General features: G+C 43.4%; 1 protein-coding gene across 7 annotated transcripts in view; it reads left to right on the top strand.

Moving 5' to 3' along the window:
- Positions 1 to 13,699, top strand: part of ZFP90 (ZFP90 zinc finger protein) — a 96,372-nt gene extending 82,673 nt beyond the window's left edge. For 6 of the 7 annotated variants that reach the window (XM_047711444.1, XM_047711441.1, XM_047711442.1 and 3 more), the window contains 3 exons: positions 7,145 to 7,271; positions 7,613 to 7,708; positions 11,438 to 13,699. In XM_047711444.1, the coding sequence (XP_047567400.1) occupies positions 7,238 to 7,271; positions 7,613 to 7,708; positions 11,438 to 13,086 (1,779 nt within the window). In that variant the 5' untranslated portion in view covers positions 7,145 to 7,237 and the 3' untranslated portion in view covers positions 13,087 to 13,699. Of the gene's footprint in view, positions 1 to 4,620; positions 4,827 to 7,144; positions 7,272 to 7,612; positions 7,709 to 11,437 lie in introns of all 7 variants that reach the window. The other variant, XM_047711445.1, reaches the window with a different exon arrangement.
- The last annotated feature ends 12,772 nt before the right edge of the window (positions 13,700 to 26,471 follow it).

The following is a 26,471-nucleotide window of genomic DNA, read 5'->3' as shown; positions in this document are numbered from 1 at the left end:
TTACTGCTATACCCCAGGCATTTTTTAAATCGCACCTTCTGTGGTATTATTTTTCTGGGGCTGTTTGTTGTGCTCTTTTTTTTTAAGATTTTATCTATTTATTTGACAGAGATCACAAGTAGGCAGAGAGGCAGGCAGGGGGAGAGAGGAGGAAGCAGACTCCCTGCCAAGCAGAGAGCCCGATGCGATGCGGGACTCGATCCCAGGACCCTGAGATCATGACGTGAGTTGAAGGCAGAGGCTTAACCCACTGAACCACCCAGGCACCTTGTGCTGTTTCTTTAAAGGCCGGGACTCAGTTTCCTATCACCCTGTCTGGCTCTTGGAGAGCTGAACCCAGTGATTTTTTTTTTTTTTAAGTTGCATGGGGTACCAGGTGGCTCAGTCAGTTGGGTGTCTGCCTCCTGATTAGGTGATGGTCTCAGGGTCCTGAGATTGAGCTGAGCCGCTGGCTCCCTGCTCAGCAGGGAGTCTGTTTCTCCATCTCCCCCGCCCCTCCCCCAGCTCGTGCTGTCTTTTGCTCTACTCACGTGCTCTTTCTCTGAAATAAATAAAATCATAAAAAAAAACTTTATTAAATTCCCATGTCTTAAGCCCCACTTATTATAAGAATGTTCAAAGTTAGGCCCCTCTGATTTTCAAAGCTGAATGTTATAGGGATTCATCTTGCCAGTGCAGTCCCATGTGCCTGGGGTGCCTGGGGTGGGGATCTGCTTCTTTTCTTTCTCTGTGCCCACATTGTTCCGCCCTCCTGCAAACAGTCCCACAGATCAGTTTGGCTCCTCACCAGGCTTCACCCTTCCTACTCTCTTCGTTGTGGCCTCTTCTCTACACTTCTCTGTGGAGAGTCTGTTCGGCCAGCCTTTAAGTCATTTCCTGGGTTCCTTGCACTGAGGCGGGTGCTAAGTATATCCACAGGGTGAGGTGGACATCTAGGATGGTCCAAAACAATGGAAACTACATACATAATTTTAAATTTTCTAGTAGTACAATGTAGAAAGAGATGGGTGAAATTAATTTTGGTAATACATATTATTTAACCCAATATAACTGAAATATTTCTAAATGAATCAGTATTTTAAAGTTACTAACAAGATAGTTTATTTATTTCTTTACTTTGGTGCTATTTTGAAACCCAGTGTGTAACATACTTGCCACACAGCCAGGTTTGAATTAGCCACATCACAGGTGCTCAGTTGTGACATGTTTCTGGTGGCTACCACATCAGCATGCATCTAGAAAGTTACTGCCTGGCTTAATGGTATCATTGGCAGGGGAGGTTTTTGAGCAGGATTTGAGACATGAAAGGGAGGGTCTATATGTAGGAGATGTTTTTTGAGGCTCTTGGTGATTCCAGGGCATAAAGGAAAAATGAGACAGGTTTCCAGGTGAGATGCTCTGGACGATCATGCCCTTAGCCTAAGTGGGGCATGTGTGTGTGTGTGTGTGTGTGTGTGTGTGTGTGTGTGTGTGTGCATGTAAAGGAGTAATAGTGGTTTCTGTCCATGCTCAATGCTCAACAGTTAGATATGCCCTTAGCCCAGTTTGCCAGGCTGTTACTGGTCTGGTATCAGAAAGCACGGAGTACTTGAGTGAAAACCCCACACTGTGTCTTAGCAAGTGTAATGCGTTCTAATTGGGGAAACTAACTTTGGTCTTGGAGTGGTTTGTATAAATGTGATTGTTTTTACTTACTAGCTACCGTTCTCTGGTTTTCAGCTTTGGGAAGTTTCTAAGTTACAAAGTTTCCTGAGTTAGAATTTGAGCAGATGTCTGCTCCGCAGTTGGCACATGTTGGAGTGGGAGGTGGTATCTCTATATCTGCAAGTGTTGTTCTGCAGAGCTCGAAGTGTCCTTTCACCCTTCTGCTCTTAACTCTTAGGTTTCCAGTTCTGGGAACCCAGCTAGAGATGTTACAGATGAGAAGATTGGACCAGGAGGTCCGTGATTCACCCAAGGGACTGCACGTTATCAGTGGGCCACTTTTTATGGGCCCAGGAAATCGAGTCTTCTCAACGTTGTATATGCTGTTTCTAGTTCTTTGGACCTTTTATGTTAACATGACAAAGGCAAAATACTTGATACTTTGTGATAACCTTCTTAATTTTTAAAAGGGGCTGATAATGAGGTCCATTTATATCTGGAAGGAGGGTGAATGCTGTTGAGTTGAGCTCTCAGAGTGGCTCGCTCACACCCGAGGTCTCAGTACATTTTACCTGTTTAATATTACAAGCTCTTGATTGTCTTTTATGTACCAAACTGATTCTGACCTCTGGAGATTGAAAGGTGCCTGAGACAAGGTCTTGACCCTTTGGAAGCACAATGAATAATAGGTAACAGACAATATAACGTAGTGTCTTATGAGCGTGCTGGAGGGTGCCCTGGGAGGAGGGTTGTGGAAGGTGTGAGGCACTTGGCCCAGACATGGGGGTAGGAGAGGAACCCCAGAGGAGAAAACTTTACAGAGTCTTGCTGAGAGAATTAATGTTACCTAGGCAGAAGAGGGTAGGCCAAGCATTTTTACAGAGGCAAAAGAGTGTGTTTAGTTTCAATTTGTAACTCTTCTGCAGGCTGAATTATGGTGTCCACGGTTAGGAAAAGCCAGAGGTGAGGCTGTGGAAGTAAGGTGTGGACCAGGTTATGAAGGACTCTGAAGGTCACATGAAGGAATCTAATTTTTAATCTAAAGAGAAACATTTTTTGAGTGCTTGGGTAGCTCAGTCGGTTAAGCATCTGTATTCAGATCAGGTCATGATCCCACGGTCCTGGGATCGAGTCCTGAATCGGGCTCCCTGCTTAGAGTAAGGTTTGCATCTCCCTCTGCTTCTCATGCTTGCTTTCGCACACATGCTTTCTCTGTCGTGCACACATGCAAAAATAGATAAATAGAAAATCTTAAAAAAAAAAAAAAAAAGAAAAGCATTTATTAAATATTTCTGGAACACCTACTATGCACAAGGTCTGTTCTAGGCACTGAAGAGTCAGACATGAAGAAAATAGGTGATAGTCAGGCTCTCCCGGAGTTTACATTGTGCTCTGCAATACATACTATAAGCAAATGAAAATATTTGTCAGGTGGGAAGGACTATGAAAAGGAGAGGAAACCAGAGTGACAATGCAGGGTGCAATGCTGTTTTATGCAGGGTGGTCAGAGAGGTTTGCTCTGATGAGGTGATATTTGAACAAAGAGCTGGAGCAAATGAGTAGGGAGCCACGTGCAAATCTTCAGGAAGAAGCTTCCAGATCAAGGGAATGGTCAAACAAAGGCTCCAGAGCAGAAACATGCTTGGTGTGTTCCAGGAATCTGAAGGAGGAAGAGCAGTGGGTCAGGGATGAGGTTCAAGATGAAGTCAGGGAGATAGTAGGGGACAGAGTGGCAGGGGGATGTGTAGGCCACTGTGAAGACTTTGGCTTTTACTTGGAGTGAACTGAGATCCTGTTGGCAATTTTTAAGCAAAGGAGTGAATTGATCTGACAGATTTTAACACGATCAATCTGTTTGATGTATGGAAGACAGACCTCGGAGCAGGGCATAAGTGGAAAAGGAGAGAAGTTAGGAGGTTGTAGCAGTAGTCTGGGTAAGAGGTGATGGTGGCCTGGTTTGTAACATGATCAAAGGTTTGCATTTTAGAAAACTGACTCCCATAGTGGGTAGGAAAGAGAGTTGTGGGATTAAGAGTAGAACAGAAGCCAGTAGTTGCCCTGTTGAGGCAAGAAATGACATTTGTTGAACTAGACATTTGTTTACTGGTTAGCATTCCCTGCCATGAGTGCAGTCTGTTTGGGGAGGCAGAAGAAAATCAGGAGCCCATGTATTAAATATGGGGAAACTGGGGGCACCTCTGCTGGCTCACTGAGAAGAGAATAGGACTCGATCTCGGGGTTATGAGTTCGAGCCCCACATTAGATGTAGAGATAATTAATTAAAAATAATAGAGGTGCCTGGCTGGCTCTGTTGGAGGAACATGTGACTCTTGATCTCAGAGTTGTGAGTTCAAGCCCTACATTGGGTGTAGAGATTATTTAAATAAATAAACATTTTTAAATAATAATAATAAATTGATAGGAGGGACCAGTTAGGCAAAGGAATCCAGGTTAGCTGACACCCAGAGGGGCTGTATGTTTACAGGACAGAGTAGGCAATGGGGAGAAAGTGTTATTTCTTACAACCTGATTTAAAATGCCTACCTTGATCCAACCCCTTTTACCCTGCTGGCCATGCCCATCCCAAGCCCAGCCTCTCTTTTCAAGCTTAGATTGAAAATCCAGATTGGATTCCCACTTTCTTCTCCGATTCAAATGGTACTTACATCTTCAGGCCTAGCGCATAGCCAGCCTTAATCTCTCTCTTCCCTCATTTTCTGTCCTCTGCAGGCCTGTGGCACCTCGCTTTACTATGAATTGTCTCATACTGTGCTGTAATGAATAAAACATCTTAAAATAGACTGGAACCTACTCAAGGACTGCAGTGTTTTTCAGTTTGTATTTCTTTCTGCCACAGTGCATCTGGTAAAGCCAGGCACCTAGTGAATGTCTCCTGCCATCTTCCCTGGCACAGTCCAGATCCCTGATTTCTGTCAGAAAAATCTCCCACATTCCAGCACTTCCTTGTTCCTGCAGGGACACAGCCACAGTGCTGAGCAAGAATACGGTATGGAGGAGCCAGTGTTGGGTGTGGATGTGGTCATGATGTGGTCATGATCCTCTCTCAACAGGAGGAGGGCCCTCTCCTGTCTCTCTAGAATTCACATCTCTGTCAGGAAACCAGAGTTCAGTGTGAATCAGATACTTACTGGACACTGTGTTTTCAAGTTAAAGAAAAAAAGGTACAGTCTCTGCCCTCATAAAATGCTCAGCATCTAACTAGGAAAACAAGTATTAAATAGATTATTAGGTTTATTCGAATAGTCATAGGTGTACAAAATGGCTTAAAACACATAATACCAAACAAACAAAACAACAACAACAAAAAACAAACAAACCCAAAACACACAATACAGGGATTGACCCTCCAGTGGGGGATCCGAAGACTTCACTGAGGATCTGTTAACCAAGACCTGAAGTATGAAATGGAATTAGCACAGGAAAGAAACTGGGAAGGTGGGGAGAGAATGACACCCGCAGGAAATTGAAGTGGCTCCACATGAGCTATAGCGGAGCCCACAGAGAGAGGGACACAAAATAAGGCTGAAACTTCCATGTAACCTTCCCTTACTGCTCCAGTTAACCCAGCTCTGCTCTCAGTGCCTTTTCACACTAATTATCTTTACCATATTTTACTGTATACATTTTTTTTTAAGATTTTATTTATTTATTTGACAGAGAGAGATCACAAGTAGATGGAGAGGCAGGCAGAGAGAGAGAGAGGGAAGCAGGCACCCTGCTGAGCAGAGAGCCTGATGCGGGACTCGATCCCAGGACCCTGAGATCATGACCTGAGCCGAAGGCAGCGGCTTAATCCACTGAGCCACCCAGGCGCCCCTACTGTATACATTTTGAGATCGAAATCCAACCAGGACCAAAGGAAATATTTCAGGTAGGGCCTGTTACAGGTATCTCATAGCCTTAACAAGGCCTAGTAAGACAAGACAAAACTCAGTCCTTAAGTATTGGAACTGATGGAGAGGCATGGGGATCTTAGCCAGCCTAGGTTCAGTGGGTAGTGAGGAAGAAGTGATTGCAGGGGGTAAGAATCGGGAAAAGACCTTGACCTAGCAATTCCAATTCTAACTAGCTATATCTACAAAAAGGAGTTATTATAGTAATGTTTGTAGGAGCAAAATACTTACTAATTGTCCACTAACAGGGACTGGTTTATTCACTCACCAACTATTTTTTTTTTTTAAGATTTTATTATTTAAGAGAGAGAGAGTGATAGAGCATGAGTGGGTTAGAGAGGGAGAAGCAGACTCCCCGCTGATCAGGGAGCCTGACATCAGGCTGGATCCCACGACCCCAGGATCATGACATGAGCTGAAGGCAGACACTAAACCGACTGAACCAGCTAGGCTCAGCGCAGCCCCCTCACCAAGTATTTCTTAAACATCCACTCTGTGCTGACATATAAATGATTAAGATAGATAAAGTCCCTCTTCTTGTGGAGCTCATGGTGGCTGGGAATGGGGGGGCAGAGAGGTTAACAAGTTAATCTCAGATTATTGTTGAAAGTACAGGTGTCCTTTTTACCTGAATGTGTTTGGTTCCTGAGTTCAAGTGGCAGGGATTCGGGCAGAATCCTGTGTTTGGAGGAATATTAACATGGTAGTGCGATGGGAAGTAAATTGGAGGGACGTGCTAAGCCAACTTTCCTGAGGGGTGTGCTCAAGATGAGAACTGAGTAACTAGAAACTAGTTTTCCACCATGTGGAGATCCTAGGGAAGAGGGCGTGACAAGTATAAAAGCCCCAGGGTAGGAACAAGCTGGATGTATTCAGGGATCAGCAAGGGCAGCCTGGCCAGAGTCCAGTAAGTGGTGGGCATGTCTGGATCTCCTCCGTAGGACAATGGGGTGCTCTTGGTTTTAGGCAATGATTATGTTATGGTACTGTTGTCTGTGGAGTACTATGAGGCAGTTCAAAGGGATAAGGTGAAATTATTTGTACCCCTATGGGAGGATCTCTAAGATACATAGTTAAATGCAAAAAGCAAGTTGTAGAGCCATATGTAAGGTATTTCACAAAAAAAGACTCTCTGTATGTGTGAATGAAACACGGAGTAGGGACTCTTGAATGGATGTACCAAACTGTTCACAGTGCTTATTTCTAGGGAGCACAGTGAAATTGGTGAAAGGGGTGAAGGGGGGCCATTGTTCCCCCCCCCATTATATTTGGATTTGGTAACAAAGGAAGTGCATGGGCAGTGAGGAATTGATGATTGTGTGACAAGGCTTAGCTTTCCAAGAAAACATGATAGCTAAGTAAGGATATGGGATTGCAGAACATGTTGCCCCTCATGACATTCCTGCCTGCCATACTGGATTCTTTACAAAATTATGTGAGCAGCTAGTGTATTTAATCCAACATTGCCCCCTCAGGATATCAAATGTGTGATCACTGTTTCTGATAGCCCTGAAGTATGTTCCCAATGTTGCCATGGGAACATTTGTGGTGTGGATCCCTAGTTGAACAGGAATGTGATCCTACAGGAATCAGTGACATTCAAAGATGTGGCTGTGGACTTCACCCAGGAAGAATGGCACCACGTGGACCCTGCTCAGAGGCGCTTGTACAGGGATGTGATGCTGGAGAACTATAGCCACCTGGTTTCTCTTGGTAAGGACTGAGTCAGTATCTTGCCTACTGGCAGGTTTTTTCTTTCTCAGGTGCTAAGATTGTGGGGCTCGTAGATCAGGTGGCCGTGAGCAGGGTTGCCTCACAATTAGAGCTTCTTCTTCTCTTTTGGACTCAGCTCTATAGTTCCCTGAGCCTGCTCTTTAGGTAAAGTTCTTTCTTTTGCAGAACCGGAAGTAGGTCATTTGATTGCATGACTCCTCAAGTTGCACCTTTTTTTTCCCTTCAGAGTTCCTGAAGATCAAGGACTAGTACTGACTTGTAGGAGGGGTCTTTGTCCACTTGCACAAACAACCAAATCTTGTGTATTTACCCATGAGCAGGGTATCAAGTTTCCAAGCCAGAGGTGATCTTCAAATTGGAACAAGGAGAAGAGCCATGGATATCAGAGGGAGAAATCCAAAGACCTTTCTGTCCAGGTAAATGAGGGGAGTGAGGCATGCTGGAATCCGCGCACACAGTGGCACAGCTGGGGCGGCGCAGAGGAGGGGGCACCTTCATGTTGGCGCCTTGGGAACTCCTAGACCTGCAGAGGAGATGGAGCCATCTCCCGGATGACACCTCTGTCTCCCTTCTCCAATAGGGTGTTCCTGCTGCTGGCAGGTCTCAGAGGAAAATGTACCCCTTTGTCCTACACAGAATACCATTTCTCCCTATACTGTGACCCGATTGCTGGATTTTCGCCTCTGGTGTCCTCTGTCTCCCATCATGATTAGCAATCCATTTTCTTATTCATTGAGACATTAATTGAACTCTCATGTCCTCTTGTTTTGTCTTTCTGCTTTTACAGTCGGTGGCCCCAGACTTATAGGCAGTACCCATGGCTTTGATTCTCCATCTTTTCATAACTTGCCTTCAGACTTCTCCTCACCACACTCTGACAACACCTCTCTGGGGAGGAGTGCCATCTTCCTTCCATCCTGTTTTCATGCCAGTTTGCTTCATTGCCTCCATGGTTCCTGCAGCATCATCCTTTCCTGGTCTCTGGGCTTACTAAGTACTTTGTAGCTTTAGGTCTTTGACTTTGCTTCGTATTCTCCCTAAGCGAGAGGGAGATGCTCCTCCTCCCCTTTTCTTTCTGTATTAGCACCAAACAAGGGTGGTAGTTACAGAGCTTTATTCTATACTTTGGACCTAGAAATAATCCTTACTTGTACCCTGGTCATTTTTTTCCCTTCCCATAAGACCATTCCTTGTGGAAGTCCCATGCAATTAAATACCTAAAATCTAAATTAATCATCTTTCATCCCCAGCCAGCACATTTTGCTACCTTGCCCATTACTCGTTTCTCCCTTTGCCCATTAGAAACCACTGAATCTCTAATCCCTCAGTACAAACAGCCCACTCAGTTTAGACTTTTCTTGCAGTTCAGTTTAGTTTCCTCTCAAACTAGGCCCCACTTGGAGATTACTACAATTCCCAGTTGAAATTGATCAGTCTTTTCTTTTATAAGCAATATTGGATTTTTAAAATCATAGCTTTTTTGAGATATGATTTAAATGCCATAAAATTCACCTTTTTAAAGTGTACAGTTTTGTGGTGTTTAAGATCTTTACTGAGTTGTGCAACCATCACCATTATCTAACTGCAGAACATTTCAACACCCAAAAAGAAACCCCATACCCATTAGCATCACTCTCCATTCCCCCCAACTCCTGCACCCATTAATCTTTATCTATCAATGGATTACCATTTCTGGATATTTTATGTAAATGGAGTCATATAATATGTAGCCTTTTGTGACTGGCTTCTTTCACTTAGCATAATATTTTCAGGGTTCATTCATGTTGTAGCATGTATTAGTACCTTCATATTTTGTATTGCTGAGTAATATTCCATTGTATGGACAAACCACCTTTTGTTTATCTACTCATCACTTGGTGGACCATATTGGATTTTAATGCTCTATCTTCATAAACCACTTAACCTCTGACAAAACCTTGCTGTTACTCCCTATACCCCGTTATAGGAAATAAAAATTCCCCCTCGACTTACAGGTCCCCTATCATATCTTCCAGTATTCTCTTTCTGTTCCCACTAAAACAAGCTCCACTTGGGTTGAACTTTCTAATGTTTTCTGTAAGTAGTGTGCAGTTTCCCTAGTCAGGTGATACTCTCTACCTATCCAAAGCTGTCTATTCCTTAAGTTCAAGGTGTCTATTCGATCCATGAACTTACTATGTATTTATGTATTTATTTCTTCCTTCCCTGATCACAAATACCATTTATATCATCTTTACTGCCCAAGCTCAGATTTTAAAAATATACCATCTGATGGTTTTCCATTTTTATCAAAAGATTGATTCTTATTTCTAAGACTTCAGGCTCTTGGAGAAAGAGTCTATTGTATATCTATGTATTCGGTATTACAGAGCACATAGAAAGCAGTCAGGAATTACTTGATTGTTTTTTCATGTGATTGGGGAGAGAACTTTCTCATTCATTCATGTCAACATTTCTTGAATATCCCTCTGAGAAGTATTCTAGAAGAAATACAAAGCATTTTCTGTCATTTGGAAAATTAGAATTGAGTCTTGTTCCAGGGTAAGGAATTTTGAGGCTTAGGGTCCCTTGATTGTTGTTTTTTTCCCTCCTGACATTTTATGAATATTTTCAAATGTATAGGAAGTTGAAAAAATTATACAGTGAACACCATATATCTACCACCAAGATGCTATAGTTGTTAAAATATTACATTTCCTTTATCACATATTCATCTATCCCTTCTATCAATCTTTTTTAAAAATCTGTCATACTTTTTGATGCATTTCCAACTAAGTTGCCAACACAAGTACATTTCACTCCTATATTCCTGTGTATCATTAACCAGAGTTCAATATTTATGGTTTTTTTTTTTCAAGAAAGACATGCATACAGTAAGATATACAGCTCTTCTAAGTACCATCCAGTTGATTTTGACAAATGCACTTACCCACCTAATCCAAATTCATTTCAATATAGAACATGTCCATCACCTCAGAGCCCTCCTTCTCCTTAGTTTTTTAAAAATTACCGTTTTTAGAGGCTCCTGGGTGGCTCAGTCGTTAGGCGGCTGCCTTCGGCTCAGATCATGATCCCAGGGTCCTGGGATCAAGCCCCACATCAGGCTCCCTGATCGATAGGAAGTCTGCTTCTCCCTCTCCCACTACCTCTAATTGTGTTCCCTCTCTCGCTGTGTCTCTCTCTGTCAAATAAATAAAATCTTAAAAAAAAAAATAAGAAACCTAGAAACTAATTGTCTGGTATTAATATTTTGAGGTTAAACAGGGGTTTTGTTTTGTTTTGTTTTGAGATTTTGTTTATTTATTTGACAGCACCAGCGAGCATAAGCAGGGGGAGGGGCAGAGGTAGAGGAAAAAGCAGACTCCCCACTGAGCAAGGAGCCCGATGTGGGACTTGATCCCAGGACCCTGGGATCATGACCTGAGTCAAAGGCAGATGCTTAATAACTGAGCCACCGGGCACCCTGAAACAGGGGTTTAGAGATCAATTTATTAGACTAAGTAAAATCCTTTTTGCTCAAGAGAGATGATTAGTGTAGAACCAGAACTCCAATAGGCTAAAACCTTAGCCCTAATTATAAAAGCAATGATAATTTGCCTCCTAAAATATGACTTTATCTCAGCTTTTAAAAGTATAGCAGTTGGTCTCCAAGTAAGTCAAAGGATGATTTCCATTACATCAATTGCTGTGGATTTTCTCTATAGGATTTGAAGATTTGGAGCCTCAGAGGAGACTTTAAAGAAATTGTGAATTGGCTATATTAGGAAGACAGATTTGGGGATGATTTGTAAAATGGGCAGGAAGCATGAAAAACATACAGGATCTTGCAAGACAGACCATGGTTTTATTCCATTTGTGTCTGTGCTTAACATTCTCATGCTCACTTATTCCCTTACTTCCTAACCAGTCCTCCTAGAGGGGCTTCCTCATTCTAGACTTACCATACCCTCTGGCTCGGCGGTCTGCGCTGTCACTTCTCCGTACTCTTCCTTTCCTTCATTGTGGGTCTTCTCTCCAAACTATAGGACTAATTGCAAAACAGAATCATGTATAGTTTATATTTCTTTCATTTCTCCATCCCTGCTGTAGCAGTTTGTTTCAGCAGGAGGGAATAGAGGACTTTTGCACTTCGGATTTTTTTTCAGACTGGAAGACCAGGCCCGAAGCCAAATCATCACATCTGCAAGAGAGCGTCTCTGCAGGATCCCGTAGCACAGATGGCCTTTCGCATGCCACCTTCCAAAGCACTTGGGGTGTTGGTAGCCAGTTTGAGAGGCACCAGGAAAACTGGAAAAGGTACTTGGGGCCAGATGCATCCAACCAGAAGAAAATAATCACGCCAGAAGAAAACTTCCAGCAAAATAAATTTGGTGAAAACTCTAGATTGAACACAGTCCTGGTTACACAACTGAATGGTCCTTCAAGGCCTAATGAATGTGATACACTCGGAAGCAGTTTGGGACATACTTCAGATATAATTAATCAGAATAACATCCTTGCGAAAAAGAAACCTTATAAATGTGACAAATGTAGAAAAGCCTTTATTCATAGATCATCGCTTACTAAACATGAGAAAACTCATAAAGGAGAGGGAGCTTTCCCCAATGGTACAGATCAGGGTATTTATCCTGGAAAGAAACACCATGAATGTACTGACTGTGGGAAAACCTTCCTCTGGAAGACACAACTTACTGAGCATCAGAGAATTCACACTGGGGAGAAGCCCTTTGAATGTAATGTGTGTGGGAAGGCCTTCAGGCATAGCTCATCCCTTGGTCAGCATGAGAATGCTCACACGGGAGAGAAGCCTTACCAGTGCAGTCTCTGTGGGAAAGCCTTCCAGCGCAGCTCCTCCCTTGTTCAACACCAGAGAATTCACACTGGAGAGAAACCCTATCGATGCAATTTATGTGGGAGATCTTTTAGGCATGGCACGTCCCTCACTCAGCATGAGGTCACACACAGTGGAGAGAAACCCTTCCAGTGTAAGGAATGTGGGAAAGCCTTTAGTCGATGTTCTTCCCTCGTCCAGCATGAAAGGACTCATACGGGAGAGAAACCTTTTGAATGTAGCATATGTGGGAGGGCTTTTGGTCAGAGTCCATCCCTTTATAAACATATGAGGATTCATAAGAGAGGCAAACCTTACCAAAGCAATAACTATAGCATAGATTTCAAGCACAGCTCATCTCTTACTCAAGATGAAAGCACCGTCACTGAAATGAAATCCTATCATTGTAATGACTGTGGGGAAGACTTCAGTCTCATTACTGACTTTACTGATCATCAGAGGATCCATTCCGGACAGAACCCCTATGAATGTGAGCAGAACTTTAGTCAACAACCTATTTCTCATCCCGGAGAGAAACCCTATCAGTGTAATGTATGTGGAAAAGCTTTCAAAAGGAGTACAAGCTTCATAGAACATCACAGAATTCATACTGGAGAAAAACCCTACGAATGTAACGAATGTGGAGAAGCCTTTAGTCGGCGCTCGTCGCTTACTCAGCATGAGAGAACCCACACTGGAGAGAAACCCTATGAATGTATTGACTGTGGGAAAGCCTTCAGTCAAAGTTCATCCCTCATTCAGCATGAGAGAACTCATACTGGAGAAAAACCCTATGAATGTCATGAATGTGGGCGAGCCTTTCGAAAGAAAACCAATCTTCACGATCATCAGAGAATTCATACCGGAGAAAAACCCTATGCTTGTAAGGAATGTGGGAAAAACTTCAGTAGAAGTTCAGCACTAACTAAACACCAGAGAATTCATGCACGAAATAAACTGTAGAAGCCCTGAAATTAAGGAATGTGCAGAAAATTTTAGCTAAAATATTGTTCTTATTTAGTATCTGAGGATTCTTACTAGAGAGGAAGCTTGAGAATGTAATGGCTCTGTGTGTGTGTGTGTGTGTGTGTGTGTGCGCGCGCGCGCGCACGTGCACGTCTGTGAAGAGAGCTCTGTGCTAGTGACAATGTTTTTAATAAATAGAAACCACTGTGTGTGTGTGTGTGTGTGTGTGCGCGCGAAGAGAGCTCTGTGCTAGTGACAATGTTTTTTTTTAAATAAATAGAAACCACATTCTCAAATCTGATTATAGACTTTTGTAAAAACAACTACAAACATCATATATAACCAATTGGAAAGGATATGCCTATGTATGGGACTTTATAAAGCTTTTGAATATATGTATGCAGGAGATCATCAGCTTTGAACAGTTTGACTTGTAACTCTGTGTTTACAATCTTTTTTAATAAAGCTCCTGCAGTAATGACCAAAACTTACTTTTAAAATTGCTTGACAACTGCATTCAACTGCAGCTCTTACATTAAATTCGCCATGGAAACCAATTCCACCTCCCGGAATCCAGCATTCAAAGAATGAGATCAGCTGGTCCAACCACTTCATTGTACAGATGAAGAAACCAAAAGCCAAAGATGTGAAGTGGTTTGCACAGTGTGATACAGCTTATAATGGCAGAGCTGGGTGGAGAAAGCAGGTCTCCTGGATCTGTGGCCCTGTGGTCTAGCCACTGAAAAGGTATTTGGGAATTCAGAGGGCTTTAGTGTAAATTTTAAAATAAATCAGATGCACAAACTAATGAGCACTCAAATACTCTAGGAATTCATAAAAGCATAAGAGGCAGCAAAATACAGGGGCAGATTTGTCACAGACATATTCAGAACAGCTTGTTGGAAGCTTACATACCAAAATGTTAACAAAAACTGTGAATAGTTCAACTGCTGGTGACTTTTTTTCCTTTGCCCAAGTGTAATATTTATACTCTCAACTATCATATGTCAGTTTCATAGACCTGTTAAGTCCTCTTACTGTTGTTTTTTTTTTAATCACACTCCCATGAGAAAGCGCTGCCCAAGCTTCCTATTATTAAACCAATGGGAAAACAGCACAAAACTAAAGAGGAAAAAATTTCCCCAAGTTAATTTTACTGTGGAGAAGTATAAATATAATTACCCATTGTCATAAAATCTTGTCTTTAAATCAGTTTTGAGAACCAATGTGATGACCCATTTTGTGTGCCAAGGAAATAGTTCATTATGAAAAATTCAACTTCTGGGGCGCCTGGGTGGCTCAGTGGGTTAAAGCCTCTGCTTTCGGCTTAGGTCATGATCCCAGGGTCCTGGGATCGAGCCCCATGTCAGGCTTTCTGCTCAGCAGGGAGCCTGCTTCCCCCTCTCTCTCTCTGCCTGCCTCTCTGCCTACTTGTGATCTCTCTCTGTCAAATAAATAAATAAAATCTTTAAAAAAAAAAAAAAGAAAAAAAGAAAAATTCAACTTCTTTAGTTCTATGCTGCTCTTCCATCAGTAAGGCATGAGATCAGCATCAGTAGCCCAACCCAATCCCAATGTTCTCTCATGCCTCCCATGAATTATCCTAAAGGTGCCAACAGTGGAGATAAGTTTGGAAGCAACTGTGGACCTTGACCCCTTTGACACAACAGCCTTTCCCAAGTAAATTTTCCCACCCTGATGAATCCTGGAGAGGAATGATATGGGTGATGTTGATGGTAAACGTTTCCTATTGCCTTCTTTGCATGCCAAGTAGCAGGATCCATTATCCTTGTCTCATCCTGGACAACAGGAGGTAGCTCCCAAATATTCTTCATAATTCTTTGCAGGAAAAATGTGCATGGGGGCTGAAATGTGTGATGTCTAGCCCAATGAGTCCATCACAAGTGGAACAAGATGGGAATCTGCCCTTCCAAGACTTAAACCATTCAAAAATACCTTGTTTGTGATGTTCCATGCTTAACACACACACATCCTCACACACACAGTGCCAAGACCATGTGTTGTCTGATACATTGTTTGACAATGGGTAATTCTATACAGACTCCCGCCGTCCCCCCACCCCCACCCCATGGCTATCATGCTTATCAAGAATAATTTGCTGCTGAGTATTTGGGGATCCCCCTAGTGGACTATTTGCAAGAATGACACAAATTGTAACCAGTTGAGTGCTATCCTACTTCTTTGGAAGTTTGTAAAGACTTAGGTCCAGAAGACTCAAAGAAAACCACTGGTTTTTGTGTGGAACTTGGCCTAGATCCAACCAGTCTCTGAATCTCCGCACATCGGCATTGACAGAGAAGGAGCCCAGAGTGTCCGTGGTATGTGTGGTTGATTGAACAGAGGATTTTCTAGTTCCAGCAACCAGGCACCATGCACTTAGGAACACCCAGCTTCCTAAGCAACATGAAATGGATCCTTGTAACATCATTGTATTATTTCAATAAATAGCCTTCTAAGTTGAACGGATGTCAGTTTGTCTCTTTCAGTTTTCAGAACTTGGCTAAGATTAAAGTATGGTGCATCCAGGAGGAGGGATTAACTGCTAAACTCATCACGGTCAGGTGAGTTAATAATAGCTACCACTTATTCATGCTTACTACTAGAAAGAAATCATCTGAAATATTTCATAGCCGTCATTTCATTTAATCCTTACAACTCCTTGTTCTAGGTCTTATGGTGGCTCTTGTCTCTGCCCAGCTTTTTTCTCCCTCTTTTTCTTGTATCATGTCTGCTGTACTGACCCCAGGAACATAAGTCAACATCCCTGGGGCTTAATGATAGTTCTAGGGGCAAGCATGTGACCTAACTGAGCCAGAGTCCTTTGCCAGAAAATGTTCAAAATAGATTTGGCAGGGACACTTTAATTCTGTGTTGCTAGACTGGAAAGGTGAAGGCCTAAAATTGCCTAGAGTCCAGTTCCTTACCAGAGAGGAAAGGTGCGTTGGAGGAGGAGATGCAACCAACACGTTGGTGTTCTCATTGCTAATCCTGAGGTCCTTGGACCTGGCTCAATTTCTGAAACTCTTCCTGGGGTTCAGCGGACTCCCCACTGTGGTCCAGTTGACTCCTTTTTGATTATTTCTGTTGTTTATATTAGATTTCTGTTGTATATATTAGAGAAACCTAATACACATCTCCTCATTTTCTAATGGGAAATAAGAAATACTTTACCTCTGTGACCTGGGAAGACAGGAAAATGTATGCCTGACAGTGGGCCTGGTTGTTTTTCTTACTCAGCTGTTGAAATGAAAATGTCCCGTCAGGTTCTGCTGCCCTCCCTTCACCGAATTGCTCACCCTCTTTGAATTTCTCATAGTTTACTGTTAATGTGCTTTAGGTTACCACGGTCTGTATTTGTGATTATTTGGTTTTGTCCCCACTCTCACCTGAAACCAGATCGTGATTTCCAGGAAAGCAGGGTCTCTGTCTCTTGATAATTTCTTTGTTCCCGTGCTTATCACAATGCCAGTCACATGGTAGGTACTTAAGGTGATCTCGCTAAGTGAGTGACGGAGTAGAGATCTGTTGGACAAAGAAGACTGGCTTATAAATGAAAAGGTGCTCGACCCTGAAACCAGAATTTTGCCAATGAAGGCAATAAGGTGCTATTTCCTACCCATTAGGGTGGCAAAAATTTAGAAGTCGGTCTGGCAGGGGGGAAATGAGAACTTGGGTACACTGCTGGTGAGAGGATAAATTGGTATAATCATTTTGAGGAGTAATTTGGCGATATGCAGTTAGAGTGAAGCTAAGCACATATCATGGCCCAGCAATTCCACTTCTAGATCTACACGCCAGACTAGAAATTCTCCTGTGTGAGCACAAAGACACGCGCAAGGATGCTTATTGCTGCAGTGTCTGAAGGAGTAACGAGATGGACACAGCATAGATGTCTTGTCAGTAAGTGAAAGGGCTAGTGTGGCATATTCTTATAATTTAATGCAATACATATTGAAATGAAAGAACCAGAGCATCTCACCAAAAAAAGAAAAAAAAAGATTCTCGTTCTGCCTATACCACTCCTGTCCCCATGCAGCTAGCTGTGGCTGCAGAAAAACAGCTGCAGTGAGCAGCCCCACTTTAAATTCCTGACTGCTAACCTCAAGCATCTGTTTGCCTAGTGCATTGTCCCATCTCCTAGGTGCCAGCCTCCTGAACTATAGTTTTATAGCTTCTCTCTTCAGCCTCCAGCATTTTACCCAGTCCTCAGCTGGTGACCTGCTTTCCTAGTTAACTGAGAAAAATTAAAGCAGCCAGAAGATAACTACTGTCACCTGTGTGCATCTCATCTATGTGCTCTTCCTTTTCTTCCTGTTAGTATTGGTGATACTTGGTTCCCTTATCTAAGGCCAACTTCTCTTGCATTAGATCCCATCCTTAAACTAGGACATCATTCCTACAAGTGTCCTCTCCTCTGCATCTCTTTTTTTTCTTGTCTACTGAATCTTTCCAGTAGCATAATTGTAGTTTTTCCTCATCTTAAACATATGTGTTTGTAAATATATGTCCTGCATCCCCCTCTGCCTGCCACTCCACTTCTTGCTTCACTTAGGAATATTCCTGTGCTTATTGTCTCCACTTCCTCTCCTTCTGTTCTCTCTCTCTCTTTTTTTAAGATTTTATTTATTTATTTGACAGACAGAGATCCCAAGCAGGCAGAGAGGCAGGCCGAGAGAGAGGAAGGGAAGCAGGCTTCCTGCTGAGCAGAGAGCCCAATGTGGGGCTCGATCCCAGGATCCTGGGATCACGACCTGAGCAGAAGGCAGAGGCCTTAACCCACTGAGCCACCCAGGTGCTGCTCCTTCTGTTTTCTCTTGCAACCCTCCTAGTCAGGTCTTTATTTCTGTTCTTGCTGAAGGACACTAAGGCACTCCCTGTGGCTAAATGTACTTTTTTTCAGTCCTTTTACTTGACCTTTCGGCATTATTCGGTACAATTCATCACTTCTCACCCTTGACACCTTTTTTTCACTTGGCTTCTGGGCTATCACACTTTTCCTTGTACTTTATTGACAGCTACTTCTCCCAGTTTTTTTTTTTTCTTTATTTCTTTACTCTAGACATGAAAATTCTTCTAGGGCTCAATCTTTAAACTTATCTTTTTCTATGGTCAGCCCTCATTGTGGCCGTCACCCTGTCTCATGACTTTAAATATCTACTTGCTGGTAACTTCAAAGATTGTATCTCTAGCCCAGGATTCCAGACCCATGTAATCAACTGCATATGTGACTTCTCTGCTTGCATGCCTAACATATCTAGAATTTAATGTGTCCAAAGATGAACTAATTCATGGTATCTCCCTTCCACCCCTGTCATAATCATGTTCTTCCCCCAGTCCTTTCCTTCTGGGAAAAGAACCCCATTTTTCCAGTTGCTCAGGCCATAACCATGAGAACTGTTTTGGATTCTTTTGCTCCTCACTTCCAAGCTTCAGTAAGTCCTGTCGGCTAACTATCAGGATAAATGTGTATGATCACTTCTTGTTCCCTCTGCCACCCTCGCCCAAGTCCCCATCATCAGTCATCTCTGGTCCACATATTTGCAACAGCCTCCTAATTGGTTTCTCCGCTTCCATCCTTGCCTCCCTGGTGGCTGCAGTTTAGCAGCTAGAGTGATGCTTTAATACTCTGAGATCGTGTCATTCATCTGCTCAAAGTCCTGAAATAGCTTTCCATTTCACTGAAGAACAGCTAAAGTAAAAGCCCCACATAGTATCGCTACCACCTGCTGCCCTGTATTATCTCTCTGACTCCCCAGCTCTTCCTTCTCACTGCCCTGGACCCACTGACCTCTCTGCTGCAGTAACTTACACACACAACGAGCTTCCACCTCTGAGCTCATACTTTTGCTGTTCCCTTTGGTGGAATCCATTTGCCCTAGATGACACGTAGTCTAGTCCCTCATCTCTTGCAAATCTTTTCCCACGATTTTCTTAACAGCCCTTTTTGTTGACTACCCTATCAAAATAGCATGCCTCTTCCATGGCACACCTCATCACTCTTCTCAGCTTCATTTTTTTTTTTTTCTGTAATACCACCACCTAAATATTTTACTTGTTTATTGTATGTCCTCTGGAAGGTAGTAAGCTACCTAAGAGTAGGGATTTGGAGGGAGGGTGGGGAGGCCCACTTTAATGAAGCATAACATAGAGAAAAATGCACAAATAGCAAGTGGACAGCTTGGTGACACAGGGCAGTGATGTTTCTATCTCAGTGCTGTGTCCTCGGCATGGGAGTAAATATGTAGTAAATGGTTGCACTGGCTGTACATGTATTACTAAGGCTAACATTGAAAATAAAGTTGAGGGATACATAAAGCATGATATAACTTTTTAAAAATCTATTAATACCTATTTTTAATAAACGCATGAGAAGTAAAAGTAGGAAAGCATTAAAAGACAGCTTCAGAGTGGTGGTTTCCTCTGGAGCTACAGGGGAGCCTGGTAGGAAGGAATAAAAGAAAGCTTAAACTGTCATTTTATTTCTCTTTTTCAATAGCAGACATGGGAAAACATTAACATTTGTTAAGAGAGGATGGTGCATAGATATCTGTCTTCTGTGCATCTCTGAATGTTCAATCTCTTTTACAGTTAAAGTCGGCCTCCTTGCTCTTATTGGGTCTCTCAGCCCACAAAGCCACCTGCTTGGTTCCCCTCAGGGCAGGAGCCTTTTGACCTGAATACCCAGCATGCCCGAAGAATTTAGGAGAGAGAAAATAGGCATTCATTTTCTCAAGGGTGAGAAGCTGATCTAAGCCTAAGAATGAAGGAAAGGGTCTTGGCACTGTCAAGATCAAGCAAAGTCATTGCCACTCCCTATAAATATTTCTTTATGGATCACTTAAAAAGAAGTGGGGGAGCGCACCTGGGTGGCTCAGTCGTTAAGCGTCTCCCTTTGGCTCAGATCATGATCCCAGGGTCCTGAGTTTGAGCCCCGCATCAGGTTCCCTGCTCTGCTGAAAGCCTGCTTCTCCCTCTGCCACTCTTCCTGCTTCTGTTCCCTCTCTCATTGTCTCTCTGTCAAATAAATAAAATATTAAAAGTAAAAAAAAAAGGAGGCGCCTGGGTGGCTCAGTGGGTTAAAGCCTCTGCCTTCAGCTCAGGTCATGATCCCAGGGTCCTGGGATCGAGCCCACATCGGGCTCTCTGCTCAGTGGGGAACCTGCTTCCCCTCCTCTCTCTCTGCCTGCCTCTCTGCCTACTTGTGATCTCTGTCTGTCAAGTAAATAAAATCTTAAAAAAAAAAGTTTAAAAAGGGGAGGGAGGGGAGAAGGGCAAGGGAACAGAGCAGAAGACTTCCTGTAGGAGATACAGAACCCAAGTGATTATTTGCAAGAATTGATGGAAGTAGAAAACTGTTTTTTCCTAAAAAATTTCAGTGAAAACCCTGTAATTTTGGAAAAAACACTTTTTGGGACACATTTTTTGATGAAAATTTTAATGGATAAAAGAACTGAGAAATTTGGACCTAAAATATACATGGTATTTTGCTGTGCTAAGAACAGATAAGTATTAATTATAATAATTAATGGGGTTTTGTTTTACTGTGTGCATTAAGAAACTAGCAATTAGCAATTGTTTTTGAATTTTAATGCTTGTTTTCAGAAGTTATCACAGGATTTTGACAGGAGCTTTTCTGTTGGCTTGGAGTTGCTGATAAAACCCCAAAAGCAAAATCTCAGTGTTCCCTGCATTTTAAAGCATACCACGAGGCCTGGACACCCTGTCCCCCAGGAGTATCTAGGAGGTGTAAGATTTACAGAACCTCTTGTTCTTGAGCCTCCACTGACAGGTTAGCATATAGCAAGGTTCAGATCCAGAGGGGAGGGGCCTTATAGTCCTGGGGTGAGGCCTCTGCCCTCTTCACAGGACTAGGGGATGCAGGTAATGAGAGAATAAGTGGAGATATTGGGGCATCTGAAATCACTGGAGCTTGGTGTGTGCACTCCAGCAAAACTCCAAGCCCCTTCTTCTTGGGAGAGTTTTCCATGTACCCCTGGAAAGTGTATATGCAGTGGTAAGGGGGTGGGGAGGAACCAAACACAGGTAGGGGCCTGAAACTGATTTCTGAAGGAGAGGCAGCTGCTGCTAGAGTAGCTTCTACCAGGAGCGCATGAAGCCCTCTAAGGGTCCGGGTTTGTATTGTGTCTAGGAAGCAAGAAATAGGACTCTATCTGTTTTCTTTGTTGACAAAGATCACAAGACGGGATTTCAGTAGATCCGGAAGAGCGTGACCAGGTAAGTGATGGTCAAAACCAAGACCCTTGAGAATGAATGGCGAGCTAACCAAAAGAGAAGCTGGAGCGGCGCTGGAAAATCGGAAAAACCTCTACTCTGTGCCTGGGGCTCCCAGAAAAAGGAGGATAGGGTGGCAGGAGCCATAAGGCTGTGTCCCAGTGACTACTAGGTGATGACCCACCTGGAGAAGGCACCTGGAGAAGGGTTAAAGGCGAGAACTGCATGGGGCCAAAGAGAAAGGAGACTGCCCAGTTGTGAATGAACTGGGGTAAAGCTTCCAGACAGCTACGCGTCTCCCAGGGAGGAGACTCCTGTCGGGCAAGCCACCGGGCCTTTAACAGGACCAAACTGGAGGACCCACACCTTCCTTTTCCTTCACTCTCCCCTGACCCACGTGCGGAAGAGCCGCCAGGGCGTTCAGGCATCTGAGAATAAGGTATGAGTTTGGAGTTTTAAAGTGGTCTAGACGAAGTTTCTGTATCGGTAAGTAAGCACAAATTTGCTTTCCCTCAAGTTTAGGGATCCTACTGGGGGATCTGACAGCGTCGCGGGGTGAGACCTCTTGGTGACACCACACAGGTTAGAAGGATTTGTAACACCAAATTTCGAGTAACAGGAGGACATGGGTGGGCCTTTTTTTTTTTTTTTCAAGATTTTTTTTTTTTTTTAATTCACTTGACGAGAGAGCACAAATAGGCAGAGTGGCAGGCAGAAGGAGAAGCAGGCTACCCGCTGAGCAGGGAGCCCCATGTGGGACTCAATTCCAGGACCCTGGGACCACAACCGTAGCCAAGGCAGACGCTTAACCAACTGAGCCACCCAGACGCCCCTGGGTGTGCCCTTTTGAAGAGGCGTCAAAGGAAGCCCATTTGCATCCCCCTCACAACTGAGGAGCGTTAGGTGGGAAGCGCGGTCCACTCGCCCTGGAACCCCTGGCCTCTCAGAGCCCCGGTTGTGCCGCGGGATTGGAGACTACATTACCCGAAAGCCTCGGGGGCGGCGCACTTCCGCCTCCGTAGCTGACGTCTTCCGTCGCTATCGCCGGCGCTCGAGGGGGCGAAGTGAGGGTGCGGCAGTGGCGCGCTCAGTTCCAGTTTGTATGGGCTTGTGCACAGCGCTCCGTGTACGGAGTGCAGAGGATCAAGAGCATGAGTGGTTGTGCGAACTGCGCCCAGCGTCCGACTGCCAGGGCCAGGCCACCCACCTCCAGTGGCCGGTGTCCCACGGCCAGAACATAGCAGGCCGTCCCCGCCGGTTTTCTCCCGCGCTTTGCCCTGTAGTTGAGCACTGCCGTCTCCTATCAGGTGACCTACCCGACAAAATGGGGATAAATTGAATCAAATGAGACTGTCTAGGTAAGTGGAGAAACTCCAGGTAACCATATCTTATCTCTCTGAAAAAGTCTGGCTTTTCCTGAGGAAGCGTGTTTCTACTCCACTGAAACAAGGTCCTAAAACCAGAGACACCATATCTTCCGCCTCCTTTCTGCTCCCCTATTCTAGATAGGAGCGGTCCCGTGCAGGTAGGCCGGAGGGAAAATGATGAAGCCTTAAGTGAAGGACCACACTCCCAATAATAGTGGTCTAGGTAATTAGGACAGCTCTTCCATAGAATATAAGCTAAGCTGGTTGGAATGTTTTTGAAACGACAGCCTTCCAAAGAGCTAACAAGAGAGTGAAGAATTAGGAGTTAAACTCTGGGAAAAGCAAGAGACTGAGTTCATTAAACCCGTCACTCAAACTGCTTTTGCCTGAAGGCATGTGCTGATGGGAAGAGACACCTGAGAATCCCAGCTGTAAGGCTGGTGGACTTACAGTCAAGTATACTTGGATATATATATATATTATATAATATTATATATGTATGTTTATGCTTATGTATATGTATACGTGTATGCAGGGGTACAAGTATAGGGGCACCTGGATGGCTCAGTTAAGCGCCTGACTCCTAAATTTGGCTCAGGTCATGATCTCAGTGTTGTGAGATCGAGCCTCACATCAGGCTCTGTGCTGGGTGTGGAGCCTGCTTAAGAGTCTCTCTCTCATTCTCCCTCTGCCCCTCTTCTGCTCTCTCTCTCTCTCAACAAAAGTATAAAAGTGCTGAAACCTGGGAGTTTGAATAATCACCCCACATTTGAACAGAGAACCCCAAAATGAAGGTACCCTCAAGAAAATGTTGAACTGGAGGTAAACCCTAGCATAGACATGTATCCCAAATTCAGGTTATCTTGGAGGTGTAAGGAACCTGAGCCTTCAGTATGGACCATCTAGTGGTGTGCTAGGTGTTGACAAAAGCAAATGAAAATACAGTACCTTATAGAAATACCTTAGGGAAAGGTATTGTTATCTTAGACATCAGAGTGTTCACACACACCTCTTTTCTTAGTAACTTCGAGCACATTCTCAAAGATAACCAGATCAACAAGGAAGTAAGGCATCATGAAAAAACATGTAGAGATAACAGAAAACAAATACGCAAAAATTCCAGATTCTAGATTTATCAGAAAGAGTATAAAATAGCAATTTTTTGTAATTTTTAGAGAGGAAAAACAAGTTAGAAAATATCTATAGAACCAAGAAAGCTTAAGAAGTTGACATATCAGATTTGTAAAAGTGACCAAACAACATTAAAAAATAGCTAATTAAAAATAAGAAAACTGTGTTTTAACAGCAAATTAAACAAAAGAATTAATCAGCTGGAGTATAGATAAGAATTGTGCAGAAACTCATGGGCAGAGACAGTGAGATGAAGAGACGGAAGAGGCAGAAACATGACTAAGTAAAACACATGAAATCATTGGCCAGGAAAGTCTAACATAAGTTGGATTCCCAGAGAAAAATAAAAACTATAAGAAATATTTGGAGAGTTAATGACTAAGAGTTTTCCAGAACTGATGAAAGACATACCACGCTACAGATTCAAGAAGCCCAATGAAACTCAAAGATGATAAAAAATAAGCCCAAAACTATATACATCCTGGTGAAACAATAGAATATAAAGGGTAAGTAACATCTTAAAAGCAATTAGACAAAAAGATAAATTAACTTAAGTAACATTGGACTTCCCAATAGCGTTAGTGGAAGCCATATGAATGAGGAACGATATCTTCATTGTACTTAAAAGAAAATATGTGCTGGGGCACCTGGGTGGCTCAGTGGGTTAAGCCTCTGCCTTTGGCTCAGGTCATGATCTCAGGGTCCTGGGATTGAGCCCCACATTGGGCTCTCTGCTCGGCGGGGAGCCTGCTTCCCTCTCTCTCTCTGCCTGCCTCTCTGCCTACTTGTGATCTCTGTGTGTCAGATAAATAAATAAAATCTTTAAAAAAAAAAAAAAGAAAGAAAATATGTGCCTACCGAGAGCTCTGTACAGCAAAAGTCGTTCAGGAATGGAGACACAAGTCCCTTTTACACAACTACAAACAGGAATTTCATCATGAGTAGACCCTAACTAAGTAAAGGAAATTCTAAATGCTGTGTTTCGTATGAAAGATAAATAATCCCAGATGGATGGTCAGAGACACAAAGATAAAAGCCCAAAGAAAGTGGCCAAATGTGAATAAACTAAATGGTTAACTGTACAAAACAACAATATTATTTAAAAGTTTTTAAACATAGAGAATTAAAATCCAAGACAGTGATGCTTCCATTGCTAGCTATAACAGAATAGCTTGTCATAAACTAACATTTCTAATAGAAATAGCTAGAAGAGCTGGATAAAATACAAATACACACACACACACACACACACACACACACACACACAGATAAAAAACAAAATAAATTAAAAGTCTCCAAAGCACTGGAGAGCTCCCAAAGCAGCCAGGAATGAGGATCCAAGATACCAAAGAGAAGGGAAGCTCACTGAGATAAGCCCAACATTCTCCATGCCCATCTGGGAGAGTTGACAGTACCTACTCACATCATTATAAAATGACTGAAAAACAAAAGACTAGGAAATATTAAAAGCAGCAAAAGGGAAAAAAATACATTTTACCTTTGCAGAGAAAATACTGGAAGAATGGTCAAAACAAAATGCCACAGGTATCTAGCAAGCTAATGGAGAGAACAAAATAAATATTAATTCAGAAGGTGAGAAAGAACTTGTCAAGAGCCTCCTGAACACCCACAAGTGCAGCAAATCCAGCTGAGGAGTCACAGTGGGCAATTTGACCCTTGGTTGAGCAGTCATTGGAGGGTTGAAATTTCGTCTTTGACCTGGGCTTGAACCAGAGGGTAATGGGCTGGATATCATCTCTAGCCCAGAGAAATCCCAGAATGCCACAGCCACAGAAAACCTGCCTCACCAGCTCCAACCTAACCTAGAAGCAGTTCTTCAGCTTCTGGAAAGAGGTGGCTTTCATCTACTGCACTTCTGCCCAAAAATAGTCCCTGTGTCCTCCAGAGTGGGTGGCCAGGGACTGGAGTCCATCGAGGAAACTGAGCCAGAGGCAGGGAGAGAAAAGCACTCTTTTGCCTCCCCTCTTAGTGTGTGACGTTCCCCAGAAGTTGACAGGTCAGTGGCATTTCCTGGTGCGTGGATCCAATTCAGAGGTGGGGGTGACTTCACTGAGCAGAACAGCAGTGGCAAGTCTGCCAAGAAAGTTGTGGCTTTGGGGCCCTCCCATGGGACAAAACAGCTTCCATATTGGGAGCTTCGTGAACCACCTGTAGGCCCTGTGGGATTCTGCATGTCCTCCTCCACCTGCACAGTCTCTGTCATCTGCCACTGAGGTCCTTGAAGAGGCATGTAGGACTCAAAAGGAGGTGATGACCTCTGCTGTTGAGTCAGCAGCTGGAGACCCAGGAGCTTATGTCAGGGCTGGGGGGAGGCGGGGAGTAAAAAGGTGAAGCTGGAGAAAAAGGGTCGTAAGGGTCAGAAGGAGAGCAGGAAGGGATGGGGAGAGGTGGGCAAGGAACAGAGGGGTGGGAGCCAGAAAAACACCCCCAGTGAACCCTTCCCGGGCGCTCCGGGGTGCTCAGTTAAGGGGGATCTCAAGCACGCTACAGGAACCCTTTCCTCCATGCCCACCACTCCTACCTTTAGCCAGGGTAAATCAGCTGGCAGGAAGGACATTTTGGTTCTTTCCCCTTTCAAGTTATTTTCCAATTTCACAACACAAACACTTT

The sequence above is a fragment of the Lutra lutra genome, chromosome 17 (genome assembly GCF_902655055.1).
Source record: "Lutra lutra chromosome 17, mLutLut1.2, whole genome shotgun sequence".
Lineage (NCBI taxonomy): Eukaryota > Metazoa > Chordata > Mammalia > Carnivora > Mustelidae > Lutra > Lutra lutra.
Note: the sequence above shows the minus strand (reverse complement) of the source record. Positions and strands in the feature narration are given on the sequence as shown.